Below are 23,267 nucleotides of genomic sequence, written 5' to 3' on the forward strand. Positions count from 1 at the left end.
TTCAATTTTTTTTTCTTTGAGGAAAAGACAGTCACAGATTTTTAGACCTGTGAATACTTTTTGACTCTGATGCTTCTAGTTAACATTTGAAGAGATTGGCACATTGTGTTATCTTCAGTTCAAGTGACAGTCAGCAGTTAGACATTTAGCACAATTTTCAACCATCCGTTGCCTGTCGCTTTGTTTGCAGTATGCACGCTTTTTATTTCCATGTTTCCAGCATCAGACTCAATTTATAACTTATTTAAAATCTTTCTGAAATGTGTTGGATACGTAATACTTTATCTGGGTGGATACATGTGCAGGCATGTAATTACTCGATGTTTGCCTCAATATCTTCGAAGTGATTGAGAGGCTAGTTGCAAATTAACATAATTCTCACTGAATCAATTTTCATTGTCTTTGAAATGATAAATATTTAATTGTACAACCAGTGTTCTCTGATAGGTTATTCAATCTTGTATCTCAAAATTGCTCATAGGATACTTTAATTATATATATTATCCTGGATATTGGTTTGTATTAGTATTTGTACTGCCTTTGAACCTATACAATATGTTGACAAAATTGCACTGGATGTAGTCTCCATAAGTGGTTTAGATGTTGCCTTTTCTCAGACATGGGTGTTTGAGTCAAATTCTGTGCTGCCTTAGCTCTTCCACTAATGCCAATACAGTTCTGCCTGAAGCGTCTGCGATTCAGCTACTTGCTGTGTTTTATACTGTAACTCTAAGGAAAGCAAATTAGGAAATATTTTTCTCTCTTCCCTGTGTTCTTCCCTTGTTTTCAAGTCAAATCTGAACGCTGCATCCCTCTGAACTTCACACTCACCCTGCTCCCTTTTGTGGGACGCCTGCACCTCACTGACTGCAGCTCCAGCAGATGTACCCAGGATAGAGACAGGCTGGCCCCCTTGGCACTGAGCTTTGTCCAGACTTTGCCACAAGTTTTGTGGCTTGTGCTGCCCACGCTGCTGCTACTGTTCTGCTGCCAGCAGTACCTGAACTAGTTTAAATCTGGCTCAGGTATATCTGCATTCACTGTGGCCACCAAGCCAACTACAACATAAATGCCCTGTTAGTCACAGCATGTAAATTCAGAAGCTTAAAAACTTAAATCTTAATTTGGGCATGATCTTCTATTATTTTTGGGCACTGTTTGTGATAGCTGCTCTTGCATTTTCTTCAGTAGTTGTGCTGAGTTTGTCACTTCTGTTCCCTCTGGCTTTCTTGCACGTGAAGAACCATCTGGCTTTTCTGCAGTTGGATGTGTCAATAACCACATCCTGGTAACCTGTTTCAGGTCTTGTCTCAGTCACGGCAGACTTAGTCCAGTAAGAAATTAAACTGCCTTATAGCTATTTGAGTTTATTTCTTCATCCCACTTTGAATTACCATTCAAAAGAGATTAACCTGGCAAGAGAAACCTTTGGTAAGCAGGATGGCATTCTTTGATAAATTGATACAATGGCTCTTTTCAGAAACGAGTGCTGATGTTTGAAATAGTGCTGTCAGTTGCATGTAAGCATAACGCAGATGGCAGGCAATAGCAGAGGTAATTAGGTTTCCATTTTGGAAGGCAGACCAATGCTAATTTAGTGAGTGTTTGGATGAGTTAACTCCTTGAAATGAAGTGCCTGAAAATGTTGCATGCATCCTGACTGCTCATCTTCATTATTAACAGAATAGCATTTGAATTCTCCATTTTGGGCTGAAGACAGGCTAATCCCAATATTTAAATGTAATATATGAAGGGTCTTTGCTAAGCTGCACAGACATTTAGAAAAGCAACCTCCTTTGACTACTGCTCTTGAAAAATGATTCAGATGAACTACTTATGTTGACAGGTAAAGAGGAGCAGAGACTTCTCAGATGGATTACTGCAGAGACCGTAATAAGCAAAGATGCAAGGTGGATATACAGTATTTCTTTCCCCTGGTATTTACTCACCATGAAGAATGTGGAGCTGATTTTTTAATAACTTGTGTATACTGTAACTTGACTAAATACTGTCGTGTTTCATGTTCTTATGTGTTTAGTTAGTCACTAGCATAGGAAAAGGCTAAATTCACATACCATGGTAGACATACCATGGAGTATGAGACAGTACAAAGCCAGCTCCTTTGAAGTGTAATGCTCATCACCCTGCTGTGTGTATACTTTTTTAAAGTGTTCTTTGACACTATTTGACATTTTTGTTTGTAAACAAAACATCTGTGCTTTGGAGGTCTTAGGTGGCCCAGGTGTTCTCCAGACAGCAACTACGAGTGCAAACAAAGTAACACAGACTTAAAGTTTCTAGAGAAAATTTGGTCTTGTGTCTAGCTTCTCGCAAAAAGGAGTTGCTTGCAGCTAGTTGGCTGCAATATGGGAGCACTTTCATTGTGGTTAGGAGTTGCGTCCTGCCTTGGGAAGTGAGAGGACTCTTTATAGACTCTCCAGATAAAATAGCAAAGGATTTTGTGACAAAAGAGAAGAGTCTTTGTATTTCATCAAGCTTAGAATTCATCTGTTTCATGTAAATATACTTTTGCCATCAGTTATTTCTTGCAATATTCAAGTATTTTATCCCAATGTACTATTTCTATTGGAAAGTTCATCTTTTCCACAAAAAGGCTCATGGTTGTTCTATTAGTAGAACACTTCCGATAAGAGACATTGAGATGATCCAGATGGACGAATAGAGCAGAGCAGGCTGATTTTTTTGTCTGTGCAGCCGTAGGTATTAGCATGTGTTAGGAACTTCTTTCCTTTTTCAGTAAAAGATCAACACGTTTTTCCTTAAGTTTGATTTTAAGAAAGTTAGCCAAATAGGTGACCACAGTGACAATGAGATTTTAGAAGGGTGTCATCTGTGTAACAGTTGTGCCCTGCAGGGCTAATAAAGAAAAATATCAAGAGCAAGTCAGATCTTGTAGCTTCTTGGTTTGGTTACAAATTAGATTTCCAGAGTCAGTGTTTTGCTGGCAAGGGAGAGGCTTTTTAGCTTGGAAAGCCAAGTAAGTTATTTTTCAGGAAATGACAGAGAAGTTCCTATGGGATTTATGAACCATGTGTTTGGAAAAGATTGGTTTAAAGAGCGTTGAAAAAATCAGAAAACTACTTACTCTTATATGTCAGCTACTCTTTCATTCAACAGTGACAGCTCCGTAGAAGCCTCCCTCGAGCTTCCCATGTTGTAGGAATTACAAAACTATCTGACTGGGTTGCAGTATAAATTGTTTTACTACCTCTTCCTCTAAACCCTAAGAAATACAACGTACACTTCTCAAAGGCCATCTTCAGAAAGAATACCCCCGAGTCCTATGCATGCCTTTTGTACGTAATTCCTACCAACACTGTGCCATTGTGTGAGTGGAGGAGGCCCATACTGCAAAAGAGTATAGGAGAGGGAATATCCTGAATTATTTTGTAGCATTGGTGGGAAAGACAAACTGCATGCTGAAAGGTTCTCAAAGAGACTATAGTGTGGTTTAGGTAGGTACTGGTACCAGTTACACTGGTAAGCGTTAGTGAAGAGACAGCTTTTCAGTAAATAAATGGCTGAAGGTTACATAAAATTAGTAAGGAGACATTTGAAGTAGGAGCCATGTTTATAAGAACATGTGCTTGTGATTGTTCTTGGGTACACATCTTTTTTTTTTTTTTAGTAATGAAGGTCCAGGTTAGATTGCAGTAACATGAGATTTAACAGAAGGAGTCACTGAAACAACATACTTGTCCTCTCAATGGGTTTATGTCACAGTAGAGAATCTATTTATTGTATTATAAAAACAGTAAGACTGCTTCTCCAGGCCAGGAGGGATCAGGTAACTGCTTCACACAGACTGGAGCTGTTGGGAATACTCTCTGGAAATCCTGCAGCGAACGTTTCACTTCTCTGACATGGTCTTTCTCCTTCACAGACTCTGGACAAAGCAACGTCATAATTGCATAATGTCAAGCCTTGATTTCCATTGTTAATAAAACTAAGTACTTTTTTTCTTGAGCTGTAACTTAATATTGTACATTGTAATTGGGACTAAGTGAAACAGTCTGATTTCATACAACAGACATGACAGTGGTTGGGGTGGGGGAAAGGGGCTGTTTGTGGGTCCAACCCAACTTCTGAGCTGACTTTAGGTAAGAGAAGCGCATCTTGTAATGGATAATGTAATGGATCTGAATCTCTTTGGGGCCCTTCAGTAAAAGTGAAACGCTTGTGTTGAGTAGAGCTGTACCGCTGGAGGTCGAAGCAGAGGCACAACAAGCAGTTGCCCAGGTGAGCAGGGAGGTGGAAGTAGCTGTCAACCCATTGCCTGCCGGTGAGGACTGGTGCTCCAAACATCTGCGCTAGCTGAGCTGCCCCCCAGCACTCTGATTACTCTCAGTTTCTAATACCTAATCTTTTGCTTCTTTTCCTTTACTGCCTCTTACAGCCACTTTGATCCCTTCTTAGGGCCCCAGCAAAACCAAATGGAACAAACTGAGTTCTTCAGGGCTGTTCTGCTTCTTTCTTTACTGTGCCCCAACTTGTTTCCCAGTTCTGCAGCAGAAAGGGGGCCCTTTCCTTATGGGAAGACCATGCAGGAGCTTGTGTAGGGGCTGCTTGTGTATAGTGGGGAGAGCAATTGCTACAGAGAGGAGGCAAAGATGTGACTGTAAGCAACCTCCCTAAGGCACAGAAGGTCTTAAGACTCAGCAAGTGGACATGGTGGGAATAACCCAAAGTAAACAGTGGGTGCAAGACAGGGGAGAACTACAACTGGGGGGAATGTGATTGGAGAGGAGAGAAAAAGGGAGATTTCCCTTGCCTCATGCCTCCATGACCCCTGTCAGCCTGTCTCGGTGCCCTTGAGCTGCCCTGTGCCCACTGCAGACTAAGTTTTGCTGCCCCCCCTTCCAAAGGATGAAGTCAGAATAAGTTAATTTGTTTTCATTTGAGGGATAGGGAGATTCAGTTTTATCAAGGGTGCTCTGAAGTTTGAGTTGGCTCTGAATACTGTCCTCATCTCCGCCTCTGCTGTGGAGGGTATTCAGAAGTATGGAGCATTGCCATGAGGGACTTACACCCCTGAGATACCGAATTGCTGCTGCAGCTACATGTGGCTCTGGTTACCGCCACCACCCAGGTGCTCTTACTGATTCTGTGGATTTTTTTTTTCCCCCAGATCAGTTGAATGGGAATAGGTTTAAAGTCATCTTTTGATCTCTGCTATATGCCGTGGTCTTGTTCTAGTCATAGCACAACGGAGACAGAAAATGTGCCATTGTCTGAACAATAATGAAACACTAAACACGTGGAAATCCTATTAGTGTTTCATGGACTGTAGCTGTCATTTCATTTGCTCTGGAATTCCTTCCATACGGCCATGACAAAGGTTTAAGGTTGAGTTTCTTGACACTTTGAATGCATTAGCTGTTCCTCAGACAAAAGTCTGTCAAGCATACTGAAGCATTTAAAGGGATGTATTTATTTCTGTAAGTAATATATTAAAAAGAATTAGTCTTGGTAAGCTTGGTCTTGAGAGAGAAAAGCACAGCACTAGAATTTTGTGGGGTTTTCTTTCCTGGTGAATGTTAGACAAATGTATCTGGGTTTTGTAAACTTCTCTTTTTCTGCTTCTGTTTTTTGTATCTCGTCATTCTAAGCAAGGCTGCCCCAAATCTCTTTCTCAACTGTAATTTTTCAGAAGTTTATATAATTTGTAATTCATTTTTCCATGTATAAATATAAACAATATGATAGTATTAATTTACCATAATTATAAACTGTGTAGTTAGTGTAATTTCGATGAGTGAATATAAAAGTGCCATCTGTGTATTTCTCATGTAAAGAAAACCAAGCTAAGTTACTATTCTCATTAGTTTTCCTCCCTGCTCCTGGTTATGTTTGTCATTCTTGTCTGTGTTTTTTGTTAAACTGGTCAGTCTGGGTTCTTTGAGACAAAGTTACTGGAGGTGCATATTTTCACATCAAATTGTCAGATAAAAGGTGTCCTTTTGTATCCAGTGTAAGCATTTGACATAGGGGGGAGCTGAAGGAGGGCAGTATCAATGTTGCTTACGAAACAGTTCTTGATGTGCACTTATAATACTGGTGGGCTTACAGGAACGCATGGGTGGTTCTTGTATGTCTTATTGGTTCCTGTTTTCTTCCATTTGTGCTTTCTGTCTTGGAAATTCACAGTGCTACAGTACCAATTGTTTGCCCATATATAATCCAATTTAGTTACTATGTAGTAACATCCAGTTTCTGCAGCAATAAGAGAGATGTAAGTATTCTTCCTGAAAAGAGTGACAAAGGATCATTCAGTTAAAGGTTTGCCAATGATCAGAATGGACAAATTCAGGAAAATGGCAAAATTAGGCATACTTGCTGACAATAAGAAATTAAGAAGATGGTTTCCAAGATCTGAATATAATCCATATCATTGGAACAGAGTGGAGGCAAAGAAGAGAGACAAAAAAGTTTTTCAGGTTTTTTTTTTTTAATCATATGTAAATCTGTTTTGTAGTCAGACCTGAAAGTTTTTGCTATCTTATTAACAAAAAAACTTAGGAATTCTTCTGGAAGAGTTTCCTTTACAGGTTTGATGGTTATGAATTGCAATGGCGGATCTGCAATTCTGCTAGGCATAAGATCAACATTATTCATACTGATATCCAATCCAAAGGTGTTTGTCCCATACATCAGTTATGTGGGTTAAATTCTGTTGGAAGAATGCTTTTAATGGATAATGATCTTCTGGCTTTGTGCAAACATCGTTGATAACTGTTCTGGTAGTAACCAACAAAGGTGAGACATTTCTAGTTTCAGGGTACTCGTGAAGAGTTTTCTGATTGATGTCTTCATATCTATGGTCCCTTGTGTCCTAGTCAGGATGAACTGTAAATCTTTCAGTGCAGTGTAATTTCTGGTATTTCAATGACTATGGGAAAAGCATTTTACTTGTCTTATTCAGTGATTAATTGTTGCATTTTTCGTTTAACTAACTGTGACTTATAAAAAGTCATATGTCTTTTCAGAGTTATCTGTTCATAGAACATGAACATTTTTACAAGAAAAGTAATTTCCTTGCAGTGTTGCATTTTTTTCCCCCATAGTTCTTCCGTCTTTATTTTGGCACTTTCATCTATGTTCACCAGTTTCCTTACATTGTTTTTCTGTCAAGGCCTGCAATTGCTCAGTTAAATTTGTGTGAGATTTGTCTATAGCTATTTTGAATCCATGAAGAGATTCTGTCTCTCTCATAAGCTAATGTATCTTTCTGTCTTCCACACAAAGCCATGTCGTCATATGAACTAGTGGCACAGAAACTCAGTTCTACACTTTTAGTTTGCTCTTGTGAATTGTGATCTGGTAAACAGTGAGGAGGCAAACCTGGAACTTATGCTGTCTAAATAAAGTAATTTAATAATATGAAGTTCATAAGCACAGTATGTGTTATTTCACTTACTTGCATTTCTGCTTTATAAGTTACTTTGTAAATCAATTTAATATTTAGATTTGCATTAAGTGAAAACATTTACAGATTGTCCACTGATTTATCACAAATTGCTTTATATTTCTGAAATATAGGTGCCACAGTGAGTAGATTAGAAACACCATTTGCAGGGTTTTGTTTTCAAACAGTAATTTTCGACTTCATGCATAGCGGATCTGTTGTCCAGCTTTGTAAATTTTAGATGGCTGCTGAAGCTGGATGCAAGGGCTCTGGATGGTAGGAGGCAAAGTTAAAGCCTTTATACTGGTACAACCAGTTGAGGATGTAAAGGTAGCACATTTGTGGTTTTGGAAATGACATCACTGTGCACAGGAAGCTGTGGTTCTCTCTTCTCACGTCTTCTGTGAAAGTGACCAGGAAATACATTCTTTAGTGTCAAGTTATTAGCAAAAATTATGAAACAGTAATTAAAACTTTGCTAAGGTTAAAAAGGAGGATGAATAAATGCTGCATATTTTTTTGGTGTTCTGAAGCCATTTCAGTAATTCCATAACCAGTGATGAAACACAGAATAAGAGAGATACATTCTTTGAAAAGAAGATCCACAGAGGAATTTATATTTCCCTTCTTCCCCGTATTCCAGCTATTCTCCTCTATGAAATGACGGGTTTATAGACTTCAGAGGGAAAGACGTTTCTCTGAAGTTGCACATATGTGACTAAAACCAATGCACAAGCCAAGCCATGATTCACAAGAAAGTTACCTGTCAAGGGAGTACTTATAGCTGAGGCAGGAGCCCCATAGACTTGTCCAAATTGCTTGGCAAACCCTGTAGCGAACGGAAGTGCTAAACTAACAGTGGTGCGGTGGCTCTTAGCTGACTGAGGTGCAAGTGGATGTTATGAGTTGCTCTTAATTCCTGGAGATTTAATATCAAGTTAATTCAAAAATGTTGCAACACCTTATCTAGTGACTCATGTTCACTTCTAACATAACTAGTTTCATATTCTGTTATCCATTCTTCCCACCAAGTTATCCTTGAAACTCCTTCAATGCAATGGCTTTCCTGTGCAATCCAAAAGATTTTGTTCCTGGCAGATCTATTTCTTTCATACAGTGTGTAGAACGTAAGATGTAAATAATGTTTTCCTCTCATATAATTAGGATGTTAAGTCTCAACTAAAGAAAAAAGCCGACATTGATTTTTTCTTTACATGTGATTCTGTTTACAACTCTGAACTTACAACATATTCCTAAGGGTGCCTTGGAGTTTCTTCACACACAGAAGACAATTGTTTAGTAGCCAATAGCTCTTCTCTCAAAATAGTCTAAATAGATTGGGGGTGGAGGGGTGGCGATCAATGCATCCAAATAAGGTCATCTGCTCGCGGTGATTAGGACATAGAAATAGTCCTTTTCAAAGAGGTAGAATGTATCACAAGTTATTACAATGATCTGAACTAATTTTGGTAATGTAAACCGGTGTGAAATGACTGCAGTCCCATCCATACTGCATTCAAACAAAGGTAGACACGTTTCAGTCTGGATTAAATAAAATGCTGTCTGTTACTAATGTGGTTTGGCTAGCTGGTGAAAACCATACCATTTTGACCTGTTTGCAAGGCACGTTCTAGTGGACAATAGAAAGTGTTTATTCAGCATGGTTTCTGTATGTTTGCTCTGATCAATGCTAGCTGGGCATGTTGTGACAGAAACCCCTTTTTTCTGCATTCAGGCATAAACACTGTTTGCAAATTTATTTCAAAGAACTTTTTATTTGGCCTAAGTCTTGGATCTTGATGTAATCATCTGTCCTCAACATCATCTCTCACTGTCCTGGAAATAATTATTTCCAGCATTTTGTGAGCAAAACAGAAAACAAAGAACTCCTAGATAGACCAGGCACCTTTTCTGTATTGCTTTTCTGCTGATTTTGTCTTCATTTAATAGGTCATGTTTTCTCGAGTACTTTGAAATATTTCTCATCACTTACCCTCAGAACTGACCCGGCGACCTGAGAATCAAGAAAATGTCATGTTAGTGACTACTAATTAGTGGATCCAGAGAGCTGCTTCTCCTGGCCTTTCAACCTTCCAGAGGCAGCAACAAAAGCTGTCACATGTATCATACAAAGAAAACAAGCATTTGCCATGTTTGGGTTTTTTTTCCTAGGGTGTAGATAGTAGCACAAGCTCAATTGAGACTACACATGAATTTGTAGGTTAGGAGCAAATTAACCTATGATATAGCGTTTGCATGTATTTCCCCTTTTCCATGCATAACAGAGTTTGTTAACAGAAGATTCAGCCATACTTCCCATTAATCGTTGTACTTCTGCGCCTCGTGAGTCGTCATGGGTTTTTTGGGACCGCCTGCTGGAATGACCGTGGTAAAATGTGCAGTCACAGCCATGTCACAGAACTGTTTGTTCAAGTAACATTAATTGTATTTTTATTATTTATAATTTTCAGGTCTTTAAAATAGAAGTGCTAATGAGTGGAAGGAAACATTTTGTGGAGAAGAGGTATAGTGAATTCCATGCACTTCATAAAAAGGTAGTGATATCTTTCATTATAACATGTAACTTTGTTTTGCCTTAGTTGTGATGTTTTCCTCTCTCTTGAAATTGTTACTATACATGGTTTATCTTAAATACATCTTGTGATTCATGTCTCTGTAAATGAGTTCCCAACTAACTCAGTTTCTTCTCTATTTTGTGGAAGGGGATGATGACTTCTCAGATGTTACTAACTCTCCTTTTCTTTTTGATTATTGTTTGCATGCTGTATTGCTAAAATGCTGTCTGTAGTATGTTTTTTTTCTTCTTGTAAAATAACAAAATAAGACACATTCCTATAGCAAGTAAATATGGTTTTGGTTTTTATCCAATTAAGCAAATAATTTGTTAGTTCTATAAATTGTGTTGCTAACTTGCTATATGTAAAGCTGAGGAAACAACTTGTATACACCAGGAAACTAGACATGAAAAAGACTTAGACTATCTCACTGTGCTGCTCTTCATACAATGAATGTGAAATAAAATATCTGCTAAGCTTGTCTACTGAATCATCTTACTAATATATAGAAGGGAACTCAGTACTTTCAAGATTAGTTATCCACTAATTGTTCTTTAAATTGTTTTGATCACTGTTAAAGGAAAAGTATGATTTCTCCTCTCCAAGCTGATCTGGATGCTGCTATACAGTTGTGCAGCTGAAAGGCAAGTTTTACATTTTTTCTGCCTTATGGAGGCCAGATATTGTGAAGGAGAATTCTGGAAAAGCATTGCAGCCCCTTGCCAGCGGTGGAGCTGAAATGAAGAGCTTCAGTCCTTCGTTCCTAGGACCTGGGTCAAGTGAATGTTGGTTTGTAGCTCTCAGTGGCAGTGGAGTGTGTGCACACTCAGCTGCTTTGACTGATGCTGCTTGCCTTCAATATGGAAAAGCTTCCTTTGCAAATGACAGAGAGGAGCACGGGTGTTTACAGCTCCTGGCACTGCAGTGTCAGAGGAGCTTACCCACACCAGCATGTTTGCTGGTGGCTCTGAATCAGCTCAGGAATCATCTCATTCAGGGCAGAGGCATTATCCTGGTGCCAGAGAGGACGGATTTTGCCAGCCTTATATGGTATACAGATATAAGCAAATTTGGGTCAACAAAAGGCAACTATTGACCCATCTGTGTGTTGGCCCTTAAAAGTCCAAAGATCAAGAATATATTTTGCTTTACTGCACCGTTATTAAGATGTGCTAGTATGTCTTGCTTTTTTGCTTCTTGCCCCAGTTGTGGTATCAGCTGCCACTTTCTAATACTTGTTTCCTTGTTTATTGTTTTAATTCAAATGTGTCTCAGATATTTTGCCCCTTGTGTTCACATTGAATATGATACCACATGAGCAACAGTGTCAGAATCAGTGGTACAACTCACTCACCCACGACTAAGCCTTGCAATACATGTGTGCTTTATTTTACATATGAGAATAATCCTGCAATTGAAAGTAAAGCAGGTGAGTAGAGATTATACAACTAAGTAAGTTAGGAAACATTAAGAGGGGAAAATCAGGATTTATATGCTTAAAACGCACCCTACCCAAGTAGACTGTCTCCTGTAGTTAAAATAGAATAGAATATTTTCAGTTGCAAGGGACCTACAACAATCATCTAGTCCAACTGCCTGACCCCTTCAGGGCTGACCAAAAGTTAAGCATGTTATTAAGGGCATTGTCCAAATGCCTCTTAAATACTGACAGGCTTGGGGCATCGACCACCTCTCTAGGAAGCCTGTTCCAGTGTTAGACCACCCTCTTGGTAAAGAAATGCTTCCTAATGTCCAGTCTAAACCTCCCCTAGTGCAGCTTTGAACCATTCCCACGCATCCTGACACTGGGTACCGGGGAGAAGAGCTCAGCACCTCCCTCTCCGCTTCGCCTCCTCAGGAAGCTGTAAAGAGCAATGAGGTCACCCCTCAGCCTCCTTTTCTCCAAACTAGACAAACCCGAAGTCCTTAGCCGCTCCTCACAGGACATACTTTCCATCCCTTCCACCGGCTTTGTTGCCCTCCTCTGGATGCATTCGAGTACCTTAACATCTTTCTTAAGTTGTGGGGCCCAGAGCTGCACACAGCACTCAAGGTGAGGCCGCACCAATGCTGAATACAGCAGGATAATCACCTCTCTTGACTGGCTGGTTATGCTGTGCTTGATGTACCCAAGGATGTGGTTTGCCCTCTTAGCTGCCAGGGCACACTGCTGACTCATACTGAGCCTGCTGTCAACCAGCGTCCCCAGATCCCTTTCTGCAGGGCTGCTCTCCAGCCGCTCCTCTCCCAATTTATACTTGTGCCCAGTGTTACTCCATCCTAGGTGCAGAATCTGGCTTTTGGGCTTGTTAAATTTCATCTCATTAATCATTGCCCAATGCTCCAATCTATCTAGATCCCTCTGCAAGGCCTCTTGTCCCTCAAGAGAGTCAACAGCACCTCCCAGTTTGGGATCATCAGCAAACTTGCTAATGGTGCATTCAAATCCTGCATCTAGATCATTGATGGATATATTGAACAGAACTGGCCCTAGAATTGAGCCCTGAGGAACACTGCTGGTGGCTGGCTGCAGCCAGATGTAGCCCCATTCACTACAACCCTTTGAGCCCTGCCCTTCAGCGAGTTCTTCACCCAGCGCACCACGAACCTGCTTATCCCACAGTTGGACAACTTGTCCGGAAGGATGCTGTAAGGAACAGTATCAAAAGGCTTACTAAAATCCAGGAAAACTACATCCACCACCTTGCCTTCATCCACTAGGCGGGTGACCTTATCATAGAAGGATATCAAATTATTTAAACAGGGCTTTCCCTTTGTTAACCCATGTTGACTGTGCCTGATGATTGTGTTATTCTTTAAATGCCTTTCAGTAGTACCCGGTATAATCTTCTTCATAATTTTTCCAGGAACTGAGGTTAGACTAACAGGTGTGTAGTTCCCTGGGTCTTCCCTCATGCCCTTCTTGTAAATTGGAATAGCACTGGCTAGCTGCCAGTCAGCAGAGGCCTCCCCAAACTCCCAAGAGCTTTGGTAGATGGTCGAGAGGGGTCCTGCCATAACATCCACTAGCTCCTTCAGTACTCTGGGATGAATCCTATCCGGACCCATGGACTAGTGAACATTAGGCTGATACAGCTGGTCCCTTACAATTTCAGTGTTCACAAATGGGAAAGTCACTGTTCCCACACTCGTGGTCCTCTGACTCAGGGGACTGGACAGCCCAAGGTCTGTGCATATTATTAAAAAATGAGGCAAAAAAAGCATTGAATGCCTCCACTTCTTCTTCTTCTTCCCTTTGGTGTTGTCTAATTTCACTGTAATTTCCGGATTTGCACAATTACTCCACACAAAAGTCACGAATAACTGCAGTCTCACTCTCAGATTTGTCTCCTTGTACACTACTTCCTCTGCAGTAACTCCCTTTGCAGAAATTTCTCCTTAGAACACCAGAAAAACCATAAATTATGGTCCCTTTCTCTCTCTCCAGAAATAGCAGCAAAATAAACCTGAAAAACAGGTATTCTAGCCAGACACTTTGCACCACTCTTCAATTTGTTTCATCTTACTCCTCATCTTCTTGCTTTCTTGTATTACTCTGCAGACTTGATAGTGACTTTTTCCTTATTTGTTCCCTGTACAGATATAAAGCACCCAGCATATTTTGGCAACAATACATCTCTTTTCTTAAGTCTTACTTTTTGAAGTTGTAGTAGCATTTCAGTAAATGTGTGGTGGGTTGACCCTGGCTGGATGCCAGGTGCCCACCAAAGCCGCTCTATCACTCCTTGCCTCAACTGGACAGGGGAGAGAAGATACAATGAAAGGCTCGTGGGTCGAGATAAGGACAGGGAGATCACTCAGCCATTACCGTCACAGGCAAAACAGACTCGACTTGGGGAAAAAAATTAATTTAATTTATTACTAGTCAAATCAGAGTAGGATAATGAGAAAATAAAACCAAATCTTAAAAAAACACCTTCCCGCCACCCCTCCCTTCTTCCTGGGCTTAACTTTACTCTGAAATTTTCTACCTCCTCCCCCCAGCGGTGCAGGGGGACGGGGAATGGGGGTTTCGGTCAGTTCATCACACGCTGTTTCTGCCGCTCCTTCCTCCTCAGGGGGAGGACTCCTCACACTCTTCCCCTGCTCCGGCGTGGGGTCCCTCGCACGGGAGACAGTCCTCCATGAACTTCTCCAACATGAGTCCTTCCCATGGGCTACAGTTCTTCACAAACTGCTCCAGCACAGGTCCCTTCCATGGGGTGCAGTCCTTCAGGAACAGACTGCTCCAGCGTGGGTCCCCCACAGGGTCACAAGTCCTGCCAGCAAACCTGCTCCAGTGTGGGCTCCTCTCTCCACGGGTCCGCAGGTCCTGCCAGGAGCCTGCTCCAGCGCGGGCTTCCCACAGGGTCACAGCCTCCTTCAGGCATCCACCTGCTCCAGCGTGGGGTCCTCCACGGGCTGCAGGTGGATATCTGCTCCACCGTGGACCTCCACGGGCTGCAGGGGGACAGCCTGCCTCACCATGGTCTTCCCTACGGGCTGCAGGGGAATCTCTGCTCCGGTGCCTGGAGCACCTCCTCCCCCTCCTTCTTCCCTGACCTTGGTGTCTGCAGAGTTGTTCCTCTCACATATTTTCACTCCGCTCTCTGGCTGCAACTGCTACTCCCCGTAACCTCTTTTCCCTTTCTTAAATATGCTATCCCAGAAGCGCTACCACTGCCGCTGATGGGCTTGGCCTTGGCCAGCAGCAGGTCCAGCTTGGAGCTGGCTGGCATTGGCTCCATTGGACATAAGGGAAGCTTCTAGCAGCTTCTCACAGAAGCCACCCCTGTAGCCCCCCCCGCTACCAAAACCTTGCCACGCAAACCCAATACAACATGGTTGAACAGCTCATGCTCTGAACCTTTCTTAGTGCTTTCAGTGTTACAGAAATCCTGGAGAAAGCATTCTCTGGTAATACAGTATGCAGTTTCACCCTTTCTTCTCCTCTCTGTTTTGTGTTAGAGCAGAAAATCTCAGTGCTCTTAAAAAAGCGGGGTGTGTATTTGAACAGTTTCTACTGGAGAAGAATATTTTGAACTTGTATCTGGATTGTTCTTTGTGACCAATTTGTTCACATCCCATGACACTATTTACACTGGGGTCCAGATACCAGTTTGCTTTCAGCATGCCAATAGGGTATTTATTTTTTGTTCCTCTCTTCCCCTTTAATTTAAAATGTAAGTTTCACTCTAAACTGCTGTGAGTACATGGCAATTGGAAAGGTGTCTTTAGACTTACTGCACATTCAAGGTGCCCTTAGTGCTGGAGATGTGTGTAGTGACCAGGAGAAACAAAGCTTCTGTAGAGAGCAACCGTGGTAGAATAATTGGAATAGAGGCTGAAGGGGAGATTGTGCCTTTTGCTGGAGAAGGACATGCTCCACTGGCATCGTATGGAGAAAGGAGAACTCCATTGCTCATATAGGACATTATTCATTCATCAGAATGCCAATTAATGTTTTGATTAATTTTGTTAATTTTTTTTAAACAAAGCCATTTCCAAGAACATGGTTGAATTTGTCTCCTTGGGCTCAACCTTTCTTACATTCCATTTGTGTAAAAATGTAAAGCCCCACTTCCTGTGCAATCTGACTGTAGTGGAAAAGGTTTAAAATCTTTTCAAGACTGCCATGCTACACCAGTAGTACAACTTATTCCCTTGACAGAAACCATCCACTGCTGTTGGCTTTTTTGAAATAGTTTGCATAGGCCATTATACTTTTCCCTGGTTATGAATGACAAACCAGGCCTTCCAGGCTATGCACCATTCACATTACAGTACTGTATTCAAGTCTGAACAAAAGTTTTATTATTCTTATATGGAGAGTTTTTTTAGAAAGAATTAAATTCTTTTTATGTGTATAACAGTTAAAAACACAACCATTTATTTGTATTTATTCCCTAATTCCTTTTTATACTTTTTTCCCTTTACATTTTTAAATATTGGTAGTTCTTTTTAAGCACCAGAATGCTAGAAGGTGACAGCGTTACAACTACTGCAGTGAAATCTGCAAAAATCTTAAGTTCTATACATCTTGTTTTGCAAGTTATTTGTAATTTTAAAATAATTAGTGTACACTCTAAATCATATTGACTTTTCACACTTGGACAAATAATTCTTTACTTGATAATTTGAGCCATCTTTTAGTCTTGCAGGAAATAGAGACTACAGTATGTCAAATAGGCATTAGGTCAGTGTTATAGACAGGAAGGTATTACAGACAATAACTGTCCTCAGGTAAATATTTCTTGTGTAGGGACAGGTCTGAAGCAATATAGCTAACACATATTGCTTTGTGTTAGTGCTAATATTCTTTGACATTGTAATAAGTGTTTGTTGCAAAATATTATTGGATTATTGTAAGCATAAGAACGTGAGCTTATCATTTATTCTTCGTACATCTGTACGGCATATGCTTTATACCTACACACAGTACCTGTGCTTGCACATTTAAGCAATTGTTTTTTGGATGCTTTATATAACAGGGCCACAGAGCACAAAAGGATTGTTAATCATCAGCTGAGGTACCAGCCGCAGAGTATTTATCTTGTAAGCAGCTAGGCCTTGGTGGATGCTTGTATTGTTTCAGATTTGTCTCCCCTCGTCTGGAGCATTCTCCTCATTTGTTACTCATCTGCAGGTGCTGTCATAGTTCACAACAGCTGTGACCATAGCTTCTTCAACATTCTTGGTCAATTTAGAGGAAAAAATGGGGGTTTATATTCTGGCTTTAATATCAGTCAGTAAAAGTTCATGGGTTTGGGGTTTTGTTTTGGTGGGTTGTTTTTCGCACTTCATGTTTAATTGTAATTTAGCACTGTTAAGAAATAAGGAAGTTGCAGAATGTTTCCAGAGCAATTGAGGTTTCCTCGCTGCAGCTTCGTTACTTGTGATTGTAGAGACGTTGATATGTTGGCACTGCTTTTTCCTATAGTGACATCTCAGCAAGCTCAAAGATGAAATGTAAATTCTCAGTCTCCCATGGGTATGCATGTCAAAGTCAATTTTGAGTTTCTTTCCTTGCATTCCTTGCCTCGGATTTACTCAGAGGCAATATCCAACAGAAAGAATGTCTAATGTCACCTTCTATTAAAATGCAATGGAGTCTATTCCAGTTATTATTTTTGCTCCGTAGTTTTGAGGAAAACGTTAATATTTCTGGTTTTGAAAAAATATGTTGCTCCAACAAGAGGATTCTTAGTGTTGTCAGAATATATGTTTGTGTCTATATGCACTCGTGTATGTGTATGCATACATGCATTTCCGTATATATCTATAAAAGCTTTCCTGTGGGAATCTTTAGAGGAATAGTTATGGAGCTCCCTTGGAAATACATTCAGTGGCAATCTTTCTATTTCTCTGTGTAAGATATTAAACACAACTCTCAATCTGTTGGTGCAATTTGAGAGCATGGATATTTTGCTCTCTTGATTGCCAGCTCTCCAGAGAAATGGTTAGCTCTTCTACCTGTACTTTTCCCACCTGTTCATAGTTGCCTAAATCTAGAGTTAGAAATTGTCGTGTTTTGTCACTGCACTTGGCTAGGTAATATCTGGGTACGTCACAGTGATGTTGTGAGGTATCATCCCAGGTTGACTAACGGGCAACTCATTTCAAGTATTCTCATGTAGATGTTGCCATTTTCTTTTAAGGCTGTTAGTCACAACAAATTATTAGTAGCGTTCCTCTTCACTGTCCAGGGCAGCTAGACGTGGAGATTTTTAACTGCAACCTGTAGGTATGAAGTCTGCTGTTACTTCAGTTAGCTGATGGTACATAACTTAATTGCTGTGCTGTTGTCCTTTATGCATGGTTATTTTAACTGTATGGCCTCATCTCTAACATAAGGATGTTTACCTTAAAGGGATGCTGTTATATTTTGTTTCTGTCTGCATTTCTTTTTGTTTGCAGCTCAAGAAGTTCATAAGAACTCCAGAGATCCCTTCAAAGCATGTGAGAAACTGGGTCCCCAAGGTCCTGGAGCAGCGACGGCAAGGCTTGGAGTTGTACTTGCAGGTGAGTCTCCTCTCAGCACTGTGAAAGTAAAAGTGGCATCCATTTTCAGAGTGGTAGTATCCAAAGCATTTGAAGGTATGAAGTGGGATGTTTTACTGATAGGCAATTTTAGAGGTGGGAAATGAGCTGCATACTTACCAGCAGTGACGATTTCTGTTCACTTAGCAAGACTAGCAGCCAGAAATCCAGACTATTTTGCATTTTTTTCCTGATTCTGGCAAAAGCTGCTGACTGACTTTGGCGAACCTACTAGTACCTCATCTTCCTGTGCCTAAAATGGGGAAAATAATGTTATTCTTTCTGAAGTTGTTCTGACTGTACCAATCAAAAGTGTTGCAGAAGAGATACAAGGAGGCTTTATTTAACTCACCTCTACTTAGACAGACTAGGGAGGAATCAGCTCATCAAATTCATATCCTTCTACTGTACGTGCCTGTATCTGAATTGTTCATCTAGTTGAAGTAGGCACCTGTTGTCCCATATTCATCTCAGTTGGTTTGGAAACTTGCATTTAAAGTCCCAGATTCTACCTATTTGGGTTCTGATTTTGCTACAGACTGTGACAGGAGTCTTCAGGAATGACTCAGACATACAGACATCTAAATATGCCAGTGATAAATCCCAGCCTTTTTTAATAAACGGAATTTCTACTCTCACCATGATTGCTTTAAAAATGCCCTGTGGTGTCGTTTCACAGCCGTTTCTCTGGTGACAAAGCCAGATTAAGGTGTTCCTCTACACACGTTCCCAGTTCACTGCACCTTCAGCTGTACTGATGCAAGTGCTGTTTTATTGAAGGGGATCATAGAAATGATCTGAGTCCAGAGATAATTGTTTTGGGCAAGAGTGAGAGTATTCTATTTTTACTCAGATCAGAGTAGTAAAAATAATAAAAATTTCAGAGATCTGATTTATGTCATCATCCACAGTTGCAGTAGCACAACTGGAAGAATGGCGAACTGCAACATAATGGACAGTGAGCTGCATTCATAGAAAATAGATGGTAACCTGCACTGCTCAGGAACCTCCCTGATTCTCAGGCAGGTTTGTAAAAGAAAACTCCTTAAGGAGGAGAATAGAATTATAGTGTGACATCAGACAGTGTTACTTCTGACATTAAACTTTTAAAAAGAAATTTGGAAATAAGGAGGAAAACACAGCTCAGATTTTGTTCTGAGATTTAGGGAGCATTTCAGGCAACATAGTTTATTTTTTATTTTTAAATATTTAGTCAGTATTGTTAAATTCAGAAACGTAATCCTTTTTTCCTTCTTGCTCTATGATATTTATAGCATCTGTGGCATCTAAAAATTATATTTATTGTGGGTGAAAAAACATTGCTGTTGGAGAGCCTTTGGTTTTGAAAAGGAATAGGGCCTTTTTGGTTTTGACGGCTGTCAGCACAGCTTGCTCCATCTTCAGTATGTTTTTCTCTTACAGCCATTTGCTGTGAATTTTTTATTTTTTTCTGATTTCACACAACTGTCTTTTCGAGAATATCACTACTAAGGCATATGTACCGATTTCTCTTATGAGGCTGATTTTGTTAAAAAGATACAGGGGTAAATTGGTTAGCACTTTTTCATTGCTGATAAACTTTAAAAGAACATCTCCCCCTACTGGAAGAGTTAATCAATCTTGTTCTTGTACAGTCTTGTACATTTAATTAACTTTTCTCCTCTTCTACCACCATTGGCTATCATAGGAACATGCAGTGGTTTAGGCTGGAAGGGACTGCTGGATGTCATCTGATTAAACCATGAGAAGCCTCTAAGTTATATCCATACTAATGTGCATACTAAATTAAAACAAGAACAAAAGTCATTAATATTCTTGTCAAAGTCATTTCTGTTTCTGCTAACAGAAGGCAGAACTAATTATCAGTGAAATTTTAACTTTTAAAATAATGAGAGCCTGATTTTAGACAATTAAAAGTTCCTATTAAGGCACTTTAGTTATCAGAAGGTTTTTAATAGTGCCAAGCGTTTTCCAAGACGCAGTGTAGGAATGTGCTACAATTTCGCAGGACATGATCAGTTTTTAATTTAACACCATGTATATAAAATATTGCAAACATATTTTCAGGTGATACTAACACGCATTAATCTGTAAGAGCAGTTTGGCTACTACTGTCACTAGTCAGTGGTGGTTCTAGTAGCCAGCCGTTTGTGCAGCTGGTAAACTATTATGGAGTCATGGTAGTTGTTAACTGTTTTTTCAAAACCAGCCAGAATGTTATGCAGAGATTGAGCATTTACACAGATGTTAATAATTTGTTTTATGCAATATATATTCATTTCTCATTATTGCAGTTTGCACCTTGAAAACCTGTACAGGTAAGAGGTAACATGCCATCCAGATAGCAGTCAAATACAGACCTGTATCTGACATGGTCTAATCATATCGGGTTCTTAATATATTTTTAATTAAGTAGTCTTCTATAGTTAAATGCAGATAAAAATAACGATATGAAATTAGAATAGTAGAATCAGTCTATATCACGTAGTAAAGAAAGCAAGAAATTCCGCTGTCTAAGACGGAAGGTGCTGCAGTTGGCAGTACCTTATTACTTCTTTGTGACCTTTTCATGATGAAACCACCCTCTTAAATCCTTTCAGCACAGGTTGTTTGTTTCTTGGAGTGGATGGACAGGAGCTCAGAAACATTTCGTTATAACTTTCTGAAGAATAGCGAAATTATGAATAAACAAAATACTATTAAATTGTGAGATACAAGTAGTCATTTTCTTAAATTTATCAGTATCCACTGTCAGCTAATATTCATCAGATGGCATATTTTTCTCTTGTGTTTGAAAAGTTGAGTGGGGATTTTTTCTTGTTATAATAGACCAATTTTCATGGAATTGTGAAAGAATGATTTATCGATATTATTTTTAAGTGACTTTCATATTTTACAAGTTTAACTGGAATTTACAACTTTCGTTCTTAGTACTGTGGAACAATTGACTACTAAGCACTAGTATGAGTAGTAATTCAACTGCATGTATAATAATAATACAGAGCCCTTGTGAATACTGAGAACAATCAACTGACTGACAAGAGGAAAGAAGCATTATGTTTAATTTATTAGTGAGGAAACAGATGCAAAGATAAGTGAATGACAGAGTGTGGCCCCAAACATTCAAGCAAATTAGTATGAAGGAATAAGCTACTGCTCCTCTGCTGATCCGTGGTAACTGTCTCTGTGCATGATGTTAACCTACAGCACACAGGACTTAAGGTGAGCTGGTTTAGTCTTCACTAAATAAGAAAATGCCAGTTACTGACAGTGGAAGAGGACTAAACCAGCTCTAATTACCTTGTGGTGGTTATCAACTAAGAGTTACCGTAAATCAATTAGTGTGTGATATAAATTCGGACTTAATAGTTACTTATTTGTATATCTGAGCTTGTAGCTTGTAATACAGCAGAGATGAGAATCCAAGTGGTTTTGATTTAAAATTTGTGAAATAAATCATTGGATTACACTATTGCTGACAAAAATATCTCTGATAGTAGTATTAGATTGCAGCAGGATTTGAACTTACCTATGATGTATTTATGGCTACGAAATGTCTTCTCTTGACATGTTTCCTGAAGAGTTTGGTGTTGAGAAAAGGTAGAAGATACAGATTTGAGATAGCTGGTTGTGTAGGGAGCCTCTAATTTGAGAAGGGCTGCCAACTGGACCTGCATTGAAAGTCTGTGACTCCTGATAGTATGTTTGTGAACCTGGAGAAATATGTTTGCTTGAAAGTACCAGAAGGTGAAGGTAAGTGTGGAAGATGATAGGGCAGACTGTTAATCAGCATTGTAGCTTCTGGGTGGTGGTTGGTTGGTTGTTTTTTTTAATCCACTGTATAGTCTTGGACTGACCATTTATCACAAAGCAATACAGAAATACAGTCTGCTTTGGAAGTGTATTTAAAGGAGATACAGATCACTTGAAATGCTCCTTCTTGCACAATTATTGTTGTGTATGAGTTCAGTAAGTCATCTTGTGGATAGACCAACTGAACAGGTAGTTGGGGTTTTATTTTGGACATTGAAGACATTGTTGGGATTCCTAAGGGCAGCACTGAGGGACCTTATCTAATTGGTTATCGAAGCAGCTGCAGCTGCCTTGTCAATCTGATCAGTATTTGTTACAAATAGATTTTATATGATATGCTCTTGGAGGAGCAGGTTTTATGGAGCTTATTTCCAGTGAATTGGTAATGGGAAAGAATTTGATCTAGCCACCTGCTCTCTACTGATTTGGAGTTAGGTCATATCCTTGTCCCAGTAAGCTGACACTGGATGTTATTGCCATCCAGTCTCTCTGCCCCAGGGACTTGCCCTTTGACAGGTCTGCCTTTTAAAGTTCAATGGAATAGATATTTTCTAACCCCCTTGGGCAGAAGAAATCTCATCATTTGCTGATATCATCAGTCCAACAAGATAACAGGCATCATTAACAGAATTCACTGTGAAGTGGCACCCACACCTCAGCATGAGACTGTGTAGCTGCTGCTAGTCTTCACTGATTTGGTTATGGAGAGAGATTTTGGAGGAGGCCCATATTTTTTATGAGCTTCAGGATGCTAACTCGTTTCTTGTGGTCTGGGTGACCTGAGGAAATTCTTCTTGTGACTGGCAAGACTCTAATATAAAACAGAGGACTGTAAACCTTCTGAACTGCTCTGTGTGTGTGTAGGGTCTGTATGTACATATGTCTCTAACCAGAGTTAATATGTAGAGCTAATACTTCTCTCTCGGCTGAGGTCAGGAAAACATACGTGCCTTTTATTTACTCTTGAACTTTTTACAAAGAGAACAGTCCTGATTCCTGGAGATAAGATTGGTTAAAGTGCTGCTTGGCTGTGAGACTTGAAGACTTGATGAACTTCAACATTCCAGCAATTTCAGGAATCCAGATCTTCAAAATGAATTATGGAGTTTATGAAACTGGACTAGAGATTTCTTTTCCATTTAAGGAAATAATCTGGAGATCTGAGAAGCACTTTGACCTATATTTCAGTATTCTTCAAAATGCAATTCTCTTTAAAAATATTTTAACTACCAGTCCTTCTTGAAAAAGATAAATAAAACCATATCTGTTATGATTTTGCTCTTAAGAAAGTAGAATCCAATCCTGTACTCCTTAGCTGTCTTAGTTTCCAGCAGGGTGGAGTTAGGAAAACAGTGGATGGAGTGATGAATAATGTGTAGTTGCTTTATGATTAAGTTGACTAGAAATATAAA

At 39.8% G+C, this 23,267-nt stretch overlaps 1 protein-coding gene across 2 annotated transcripts in view; it reads left to right on the forward strand.

The window, feature by feature from the left end:
• The window catches only part of SNX24 (sorting nexin 24), a 95,265-nt gene that overhangs the window by 36,879 nt on the left and 35,119 nt on the right, over positions 1 to 23,267 (forward strand). For both annotated transcript variants that reach the window (XM_050913700.1, XM_050913701.1), the window contains exons 2-3: positions 9,898 to 9,981; positions 17,920 to 18,024. In XM_050913700.1, coding sequence (XP_050769657.1) covers positions 9,898 to 9,981; positions 17,920 to 18,024 — 189 coding nt within the window. The remainder of the gene's footprint in view (positions 1 to 9,897; positions 9,982 to 17,919; positions 18,025 to 23,267) is intronic.

Source organism: Gymnogyps californianus, chromosome Z (genome assembly GCF_018139145.2).
Source record: "Gymnogyps californianus isolate 813 chromosome Z, ASM1813914v2, whole genome shotgun sequence".
Taxonomy (NCBI): domain Eukaryota; kingdom Metazoa; phylum Chordata; class Aves; order Accipitriformes; family Cathartidae; genus Gymnogyps; species Gymnogyps californianus.